At 26.4% G+C, this 10,727-nt stretch overlaps 1 protein-coding gene and 1 non-coding gene across 2 annotated transcripts; one reads left to right on the top strand and one right to left on the bottom strand.

Moving 5' to 3' along the window:
* The first annotated feature begins 1,911 nt into the window (after nucleotides 1–1,911).
* On the top strand, nucleotides 1,912–3,745 carry LOC107635935 (uncharacterized). The gene is made up of 2 exons (XM_016339483.3): nucleotides 1,912–2,454; nucleotides 2,744–3,745. The coding sequence occupies exons 1-2, from the start codon at nucleotides 2,055–2,057 to the stop codon at nucleotides 3,262–3,264; spliced, it is 921 nt and encodes a 306-aa protein (XP_016194969.1). The 5' UTR covers nucleotides 1,912–2,054; the 3' UTR covers nucleotides 3,265–3,745.
* A 406-nt stretch (nucleotides 3,746–4,151) lies between these two features.
* On the bottom strand, nucleotides 4,152–4,262 carry LOC148566569 (small nucleolar RNA snoR109). Its single transcript, XR_015882747.1, has one exon. It is a non-coding gene; the product is annotated as a small nucleolar RNA snoR109 (small nucleolar RNA).
* Nucleotides 4,263–10,727: the final 6,465 nt, after the last annotated feature.

The raw sequence follows: 10,727 nt of genomic DNA, 5'->3' as shown, positions 1-10,727 counted from the left end.
TTAGTTTGGTTATTAAATTTTTTTATTAAAACAAATCTTTATTTAATTATACGATAGAACATATATTCATATGTAAAATATAATATAATAACTCTATTTAGAGTACTTAAAAGTATAATTAAAATTAGAAAAAATATATTTTTTATCGTACATAAATTATTTTTAAAAAAATAAATTGTTAAAATTAATAAATAAATTTAAAATAATAAAATCTAACTTTTTTACAATTATTTTTTATAGTATTTTTATTCTTTTAATTTTTAATTTATTCATACTTTATTATTTAATTAATGATTAAATAAATTATCTTCATGAAAAAATATTTTTTGTATTATCTTAAAGAAGAGATAAATATAACAGTTTAAAAAATAATGTAAAAATGATTTTTAAATAAAAAAAGATAATATTAAAATTTTTAAAATAAAGGTAAATTATATAGATAGATATTTAAGAGATAAATATGAAATACATGCCTAAAATAAATAAAATAGATAAAAATAATTCTCTATTTTTCAAGAGTACTCCTATTTTGTCTGTTTTATTTATTTTAGGTATGTATTTCATATATATCTCTTAAATATTTATACAATTTATTTTTTAAACTGCTATATTGGTCTCTTCTCTAATATAATACAAAAAATAATTTTTCATAAAAATAATTTGTTTAATTATTAATTAAATAATAAAGTACTAATAAATTAAAAATTAAAAAAATAAAAATACTATAAAAAATACGATAAGAAAGTTGAATTTTATCATTTTAAATTTCTGTTATTAATTTTAATAATATATTTATTTTTTAAATAATATATGTATGATAAAAAAATATATTTATTTGTTTGGAGTACAAATTTTATTATTATATTTGTATGTTCATGATTTTAATTATACTTTTAAATACTTTGAATAGATTTATTTTATTATATTATATTTTATATATAAATATATGTTCCATCACGTAATTAAATAAAGATATGTTTTTTTAATAAAAAAATTTAATAACAAAAATTAACCATTAATTATATGGATAAGCAGTGATCCATGGCAAAAAGAGACCTTGGCTATACTGGGAAGGACGACGAAGTTATTGGTGACGGAATTCAACGACGTGACTAAGGGATGATGCACTAAAAAAAGAGAGGTTGTGTGGGAGGGCAGTAGATGGCGTTGACGTTGGTGCTTCTTGTCACGAACGCGACGGTGCTTGGAAGGAGTGGAATGTGCTTCAATTAATGGAGTGGAGCTTTGATAAATCTCAAATAATAAATTATAAAATAACCTAACTATGGTTAAGATAAGGACCAATTACAATGTAACACATAATAAAAGATAACTTACATGTTATTTTAGAGGGATTGGGTAGCATTTACCTTAAAAAAAGGGGGCAAGAAAGAAAGAAACTCGTGCAAATTTTCCCTTTTATCATATGCTATCACAAGTATGTACAACAGTTTTGAGTTTCAACTTATGATTATCATAACATCTCTTACAATGTGAAAACTCAAGTGCAATCGACTTCACATGAAGTTGATAATAAAAAGCTGTTAAATGATTTGATTGTGAAGTTGATAGCTGAGAGTCGTTAGATAATTTGACTGTGAAGTTGATAGCTTAGATGATTTGACTGTTTTGAATTTCAACTTATGATTATCATAACATCTAACAGCTCTCAATTATCAACTTCACGTGAAGTTAACTTTATTTGAGTTTTTACCGTTAATTAAGTATTACTAGTAGTCTAGATTAATAGTAAAGACATTTTTGACGCAATGAATCCGGACTCATTTGGTGGCCAGGTTCATCAAAATTAAAAACAAATTGTCACAATTCGGCCTACCTTCATGCTTCAACTTGTTCCACCAGTCAACAATGGCGTTATGTATAAATAATTTGACGCCATTCCCCTTTTCCATCCAAAATTTTCCCTTTCCTTTATCCTTTCAAGCAGTAATTTTTACACAACATTTCGCCATTCCAAAATCAATTTTATATATAAATAGATGTATATGCACCACAATTAAGATATAGTGTTCATTGTTTTCTCTAGGTTGGATATGGCTAGGATTCTGATTCCGGCGAGGTTTGAGAGAGTGGCTGCGGCCTTTGACGCTGACGTGGCGGCGCGCATGGGGCTCTGCGAGAGCAGCGGGAGCGAGCACTCTCTGGTGAGTTCCATTGATTTGTCTGATATGGTGAAGTCCTTCTTGGAGAGGAATGGTGAAGAGAAGGATCATGGCAAAATGGGTGATGAAGAAGAGAAGGTTCAAACATCATCGCAGCTCTCCTATTGTGAGAAAAGGGATATGTTGCAAGCTCTTCTTGCTTGTGGCGATTATGAAAGGGACATGATTAGAAGAGAGGCTGAGATTGCTTGTGCAGTTGTTGGGGTCACTTCTTCCACGGATTTCAAACGCAAATTGATGTCTCGCTTGAGGAAAAATGGTTTGGATGCTGGTGAGTATTTCCTTATGTGAATTATTTTAGGAATTCATCACTGCTTATTAAAACTGACATAATTGTGAAGTTAATAATTAAAAGTCGGTAGATAATAATTAATAATTTAATTAAACATGTCAATCTTAACTATCAACGACCATGAGTACTTTTTTGGTGTGAATTAATCTTTATTTTCCAAATAGCATTTACTAATTTATGGTTATTGAAAGTTGAAACAATAGTTGCACTATGTTATGGGACTAGTTTTGAATTTTTGATGAACCTTTCTCTACAATCATTGCAACAGGGCTTTGCAAATCCCGGTGGGAGAAAACTGGAAGATTAAAGTCTGGTGACTATGAGTATATTGATGTCAATTTCTCAGGAGAGCGATACATAGTTGAAGTCTTCCTTGCATCTGAGTTCGAAATCGCTCGCCCAACCATTCAATATTCATCCTTGCTACAAGTTTTCCAGCGTATATTTGTTGGCAAAGTGGAAGAACTGAAGCAAGTTGTGAAGCTTATGTGCAGTGCCATAAAGGGATCCATGAAAACAAGGGACCTGCATATTCCTCCATGGAGAAGAAATGTGTACATGCAAGCCAAGTGGTTCAGCTCTTACAAGAGAACAACAAATGCTGTTTCAACTAGAAATGCATCATCAAATTTGTCTTCAGAGTCTCTTGTAACTCCTTTAAGACCCATTAGATTTGAAGCAAGGCCCGTGAAAGCACAAAATTGTAAGGTAGATTATTATGTCAATAAAACTGGATTCAGAATCAGCCATTTGACAGCTGCACTTAATTCCGATGCCCTTGGGATGTAATCATAAATACATCGGCTTCTATGAATTTTTTTAATGTACTTATTTTAGGTAACCAGAGTTGATATCCATTGTTTTTTTTTAAAAAAAAATACTTTAGGCCAGGGCATAAAAAGTGCATAACAAACTTCTTATGCATTGATCTTACATATTTTTGCCAACTAGCAAGGAATACGATAGCATTTAGTTTCCTTTAGATAATTTTTATTCTGAAATTCAATATCATTATATAGTATAGAACTGGATTCTTAGGAAAGGGAGAGGATCTGTATTATGTAGTGTCAAAAATCCATTTAGCATATTTTATGAATTAAGTGGTCCATAAAAGTGAAAGGGAGAGGATCTGTATTATGTAGTGTCAAAAATCCAGTTAGCATAGTTGATGAATTAAGTGGTCCATCAAAGTGAATTTAAGGTAACAACTAACAAGCGAATCATGAAAATAAATACAATCTTTCTTCATCTCCACTTTAGAGAGAATAAAGTTTTCAAGAGAAACAGAGTCCCCAACTATACAAGTGTAACTGCAATAAATTTGAACTCCATACATAAAATAAAATAATAAAAATTCAAATATAACAGGTAAACTTTTTAAACAATGCAACTTTCTTGAGACTCGAGATGCTTTCAATATTTCAATATTCTGGGAACAGAAATGAAAGAACACAGAAGCATATGTAGTCACCGTTAGACGCAACCAGCTGGAAAATTCGAAGCAGATTGCCTGGAAAGTGACCCTTTCGAGAAAACAAAAGTGTGTTCAATGTAAGAGAAGGGTCTTCAAGAAAATAAAGCCAAAATCCAAAGCTATCTCCTTCTTCTCCCCTTCTCATTTATCACAAATCAAAAAGGGGTTTAAAAAACCTAGAATTTCAAATGCAACACAAACAGAATGTGGGAAGCTCGGTAAGCAGATGTGTCGACGGAGACCCAAAAATTGGATCTAACAACAACCGGCCAGTTAGCTTCCCTAACCGAATTTCTTGATTTGGCTACAGCCACCATGGCACATTCAAGATTAAGGGTATTGAAACCTTTTACCCTTCCCTTGGTACATGTAGCCTTCAACAACGAAATTGAAATTTGATTAACTCAATAATCATAATGTTAGAAATCAGAAGTTAGACTAGATTTTGGATGCGAGCAATTGCAAAAACTTGCATACGAACATTGAGAAACCCTAACCCTAGAGTATTTGGGAACAATGAGGGTGACTACATTACCTATTTATACAGCTGTGCGCAAAGGAAAGATCTCCACCGTCCATACCAAATCTGATGGGCGGTGGATTTTAATTACTAAACTCTCAAAACCAGCCAGTTCGGCCCATTTAAGATTCGGCTAATTTTAAGTTGGACCTGATTAGGGTAAACCGATTTCAGCCCAGCTTCCTACTACCCAACCCAATAAAACCAGCTTAGGCCTGAAATCAAAAAAGGTATAGGCCAATGACCAAAAACAAGGTTTAGGCTAGTGTATCAATCACTAGTTTTAAAATTTTTTGAGGGTTATAAAATAAAAAAGGTCTAAGTTATAGTATTTTTTCCGACTTACAATAATAAATTGATTAATAAATATTTAAATACATATGTACGACATATATGGGGAGGTTTCATAGTCAGCCTTCTACTTATGAAAAAGTAAATTTAGACAAAAATAGAAATTAGTCGTTGATTCTTGATCGACAAATTAAGTACTACAGTTGTAAGCAATTCAGACAAATTTGGATCATCTTTGAGTCAAGTCGGTCATATAAGGACTTGTTTGGATGTTAATTTTAAAAAATATTTTTTTTAAATAATATTTTTTTTATTTTTTATAAAATAAAAAGTATTTTATATTTAGATATCTCATGTAAAAAATTTTTTTTATCTATTAATTATATTTGAATAAAATAAAATAAAAATATTTTTTTATTAATTTCTTATGTGAAAAATGTCTTTTTTTTAAGAAAAAAAATCTTTAAAAAAAAGATATAAATGTTAGCTTTTAAAAAAAAATATTCTTTTGATTTTTTTTAGTGTTTTTACTTTTATTATTAGAAATTTGTCAAACACACTAAAAAATAAAAAAAATCTTTTTTATCGATTTAATGACGCCCAAACAAGCACTAAGACCAATTATATATTTTTTTTTATGGATTATTCAAATTACTTTTTCAAGCTTAACTCATTTATAAATGTTCTATCGGTTATAAAAATAAAATTGTTATATTTAATATTTGATTAATTCCTAAAATATTTGTGACAGCTTACACAAGTTTTGTAAAAATTAAAGGAAGTCACTCAAATAAACACGCTTAAAACGTCTTTTTTTAAAGATGTTTTTATGTTGTGTTTTAATTGGTTTTGGTATAATTTATTCGGTGTTCCTCATCACATATTATTAAATTCCTCAAAATATTTTCTTTCCAAAAACAATAAAAAATATTTAATTTGGACTAAAACAAAAAAGGTAATAGATTAACTATTAGATTTTTTTTAAAAAGATTATTTACATAAAAAAAATATATCACATTCATCAAAATATATATATATATATATATATATATATATATATATATATATATATATATATAAGCTCTTAAAAAATTTTATAAATAAAAAAATAATTAATTTTTATTCGTATAATATATAAAATAATTACTATATTATTATTATATTATAGATTAAAATTTACTAATTTAAATTTTGTTTTTATTTTTAATATAAGCATTAGAAATAAATAATTTTTTTATAACAAGATATATTGTAATAAAATATATATAATATCAATTAGTTTTTAAAAAATTTTGAAAAGATGGTTTTTTCTAATAAAGTGTTATTAAAAAATTAACATTATAAAAACTAATTTCAACCAACATGATATAATATGATATAATAGGTTATTAAATATATTTAATACAAAACACATTGAATATAAATTTTTTTTGAGTTTAAATTTTAAATAATTTTTAATTAAATTTCGAATATTTTTATTTTAAAGAGTTAGAATATTTTAACATCATTTTTTTCGTATCTTTTTAATTGAGTCTTTGATTTTTTAAATTATAAACCTTATTTATAATTAAGAGTAATGTTTTAACACCACCAATTAGTCACACATATAAAAATACAAGAACAATTCTATTGTCATAATTATAATCTAACTTTATAAGTAATACAATACAATGAAACTATATATAAGTAATATAACTAAATTTTATCTACATCTATAGTCACATTTCATAAATAATATAATTAAATTATATTTATCTTTATAATTAAAATATGAATAAAAATACAAAAAAGTATCAGGATGGTTAATTTTTTTCATTCATAATTTTTTATTATTTTTGTTGTGAAAAATTTAATTATTTTAATAATTAATTATTTTTTAAAAAAAGATAATTGAATAACACAAAAAAGTCTTATTAAGAGTAATTTATTTATATATGATTAAAAAATAATTGAATAATTATATACGGTAAAAAATTAATATTATTAAAAAATAAAAATAAAATTTATTTTAAAATTAAAAATAAAGTTTATTTAAAAATAAAATTAAAAAATCATGGTTTTTTTTATTTTTTCCAAAATTTATGTACGAGTAATTCTATAAATATTTTATGATGAATAAACATATTAAACTCGTACTAAAATTTATTCTAATAAAATTTATTTTTATTCTACTAAACGTTAAATAAATTATTGAAAAGAATTTTGTTTCCTCCATTAGAGAAGAATGATAAACTTCCATACTTCTATTATGTTATGGCAATAATTTGGCCTGTTATTTTTTAATGTGCATAATAATAATAATAATAATAATAATAATAATAATAATAATAATAATAAACAAGTATATCACAGTAAAAAAGAAAGCACGTCACCAAATAATTTATCATCCGAATTATATATGAATCAAATTGATAATATGAGAGCTAACACTACAAAAATCGACAACAAAGTTAGAGACTTACAAAACCTTTCTTAAGATCATAGAAAAAAAAACGTTTATATTTGTGTGATATACAAAGCAATTATCATAATAATAATAATATTATTATTATTATTATTATTATTATTATTATTATTATTATTATTATTATTATTATTATATATATATATGAGCAAAAAAAGTCCAACTGTATGTTTTAAAGTAAAATTTTTTTTAATATTTGATTAAATGTTATTGTATTTAGTACTTTTTTTTTGCACTTCCTCTTAGTTAAAAATATAATCATTATAATTTTTTAGTTATTATTGCTAGGGGTGTTTACAGATGGGATATGGCTGAAATTTCGATCCAATCCGCACTAAACTCATTAGATCAAATTCGATATTCGCACTTTTTATGTTTGGATCAGATATCAAATATATCTATAAAATAAAAAATATAAAAAAAAATTTATTTTTATAAAAAAAAGTCAATAATTTTTTTTGTTTACTTTTTTAAACATATTTACTTCTATCTGATTAGAGTGTGGATCCGATTCGATCCAATCCGATCATCTTACAGATCAGATCATATTCTCAAATTACAGATCAGATACGGATAAATACTGTAGATTTATATGGATATAATCTAATCTATGAACACCCCTAACTATTACTATAGGTTCATTGTTGCAAAAGAATGTTTCTTTTATTATAAACTATTATTAGATTTTAATTATCATTAAAACAACTGAATGGTCAACTTAATTACCATTATTATATCCATAGTTGTAAAAATCGAACTGGATCAGTTGGTTCGACCAGAAAACTAGTGAACCGGACTAGAACTGGATTATAGTCCAGTTCGGTTTATTCTTTGGACCGTTTAAGGAATAAAATCGGTGTGAACTGGTAAGAACCGGTGCAAACCGGTCTAACCAAACTGGTCTGCTTGAAAAAAATTTTAAAATGTCTCCACAAGGTCTCGAACCTTGGAGCAAAAATAACTTCTACTTGCCACTTAGCCATTGCACTTCTAAGTACTATATTTGACAAATACTAATTATATAGTATACATAAATATCTAATTTAATTTAATTTTTGTTTTTTCTATTTTTAAAATTAATTATATTTTAATTATATACCATTATTAATATAAATATAAATTTCACTAAAAATTTATTAATTTACTTGATCTATTTTATTGCTAGTATTGTGATTAAGGTTATTTGTTTTGATGTTAGTGTTAAAATCTACTGATATTATAGTTAGATGATAGGCTTTGTGAATTAATTATTTTTTTATTATGTCAAAATAAGATACTATTGTAGTATTAAAATTTTATGGTTTTTTTTATATTAGTTATTTTTAGAAGTTGAGACTTGATTCTTCATAAAATGTTAGTGAAGATATGTATTTCAAATTTTAATTTTAAGTTTTTAACTATTTTATATTTTATATTTACGTGAGACCAGTTTTATCGGTTCAACCAGTGATTTATCAGTTGAACCAATAAACCAGTGAACCAATAGCTTGATCGGTTCGATCACTGGTTCAGTTCTAACAATTATATTTCAATCTAATTTCAAAAATTTCGATTTACTCAATTTAATAGTTATGACTCACAATTGGTTCCTAATCAAGCAACAACAAATTATGTCTCCCAATTGGTTCCTAATCAGTTCTAACAATTATGTCTCCCAACTTAATAGTTATGACTCACATTGGTTCCTAATCTCATTTTTGTCACTGTCTCACAAAATCGTTAACGACATGCTGAAATGGACTAACGACTGCTACATTATATATTCTAGCGACTATTTGATGTGACAATTGAAATTTTTTTACCTTATTTTTTATTTTCAACTAAACACTTAAAACCCTAATATGAGTCACGGATACCTAAGTTAAAAAATCAAACTAAGTAAATTGAAACTTTAAAAATCAAATTAAAGCTTGAATATAACTTCAAAACAGAACTTTAACTTATGTAGTGCTTAATTTAAATGAAAATCAAATAAATCAAAATTCAACATAATTTTTATCGATGTTTTTAAATTCGAAATTTTTATACCAAAATTAACTAGGATTTTTCTTTAAATTAAAAATTTAATGAAATAGTGACTTTAATTATCTTAACCAATGTCCTAATTAATTGCTTTTATGTCTTAAAAAAATCGTATATGAGAAGAAAATAATTAATTTGTCTACTTTAATAAATAGTTATTTTACTAAAATGAGAAACTATTTTTTTAAAATTTTTAAGAACTAATTAATATTATATATATTTTGTTACACTACATTTAATTATAAAAATTTTATTTATTTCTAATACTTATATTAAAAATAAAATAAAATTAAATTAGTGAATCTTAATCTATAATATAATAATAATATAGTAATTATTTTATATATTGTACGAATATAAATTAATTATTTTTTTATTTATAAAAATTTTTAAACGCTTGAGCTTGTTATATATATATATATTTATAAATGTGATATATTTTTTATGTAAATAATCTTTTAAAAAAATCTAATAATTAATCTATTACTTTTTTTGTTTTAATCCAAATTAAATATTTTTTAGTGTTTTTGGAAAGAAAATCTTTTGAGAAATTTAATAATATGTGATGAGGAACACCGAATAAATTATATAGAAACCAATTAAAACACAATATAAAAACATCTTTAAAAAAAGATGTTTTAGGCGTGTTTATCTGAGTGGCCTCCAAAATTAAATTGACATCACAAATTATTAAAAGCTAATTTAAAGCGAATAAGGGGCTTCTAACTACTAAAGTTAAAAGTTCCAAAGTTCCAGTAGCACCGAAAGAGCATGATTTAACTGCACATTTGCAGCCTCCATCCGTAGCAATGCAAAAGACAGCATCCATGTCAACTCAATATAATAGCAAATTGTGATAGATAGATTCATGCATATCATGTGTACCTTATTAATTGCGTCACATACAAAACTACTACAAGCATCACTTTTTTATTTTTGATATTGGGTTAGTGGTGGTGTATAACCGCACTATGGGAGCGCAGGATGCTTGACGGAAGTGTGGCACCTAGAAATCGCTGGGTCCGATTTCATGGCTTCCAAAATTTTTTTCCATCTTGCCAAGAAATCGTTGGGTCCGATTTCCTTGTGCAAAAGAAAAATTTGAACGTTAAGCATGAAATCGGTGGGTCCGATTTCCATGCACTGCCCTCCATGAACCACAAATCGGACGGTCCGATTTGTATCCCTTTTCAGCTGCAATAAATCGGACCGTCCGATTACTTCTCTTCACCTGAACGTCGCCACACCCGTATAAAACTCCCCATAGTTCCATAACCCAGCATTACACCACAGTTGGTGTCATATAAAAAAAAATTAGCCTACAAGCATTGGGGCTACCAATATAAATGTTGAATCAGGCTAAGATTGGCGGATAGGAATTAGGTGCATCAGGTTTGACGCATGGTGTGGTAAGAGTGAACCATTTCCCATATGGATAACAGGATAAGAGAAGATATTCAAATTAAAGTAAGGGTTGTCTC

This window comes from Arachis ipaensis, chromosome B4, assembly GCF_059453495.1.
Source record: "Arachis ipaensis isolate K30076 ecotype BB chromosome B4, ASM5945349v1, whole genome shotgun sequence".
NCBI classification, from domain to species: Eukaryota; Viridiplantae; Streptophyta; class Magnoliopsida; order Fabales; family Fabaceae; genus Arachis; species Arachis ipaensis.
Note: the sequence above shows the minus strand (reverse complement) of the source record. Positions and strands in the feature narration are given on the sequence as shown.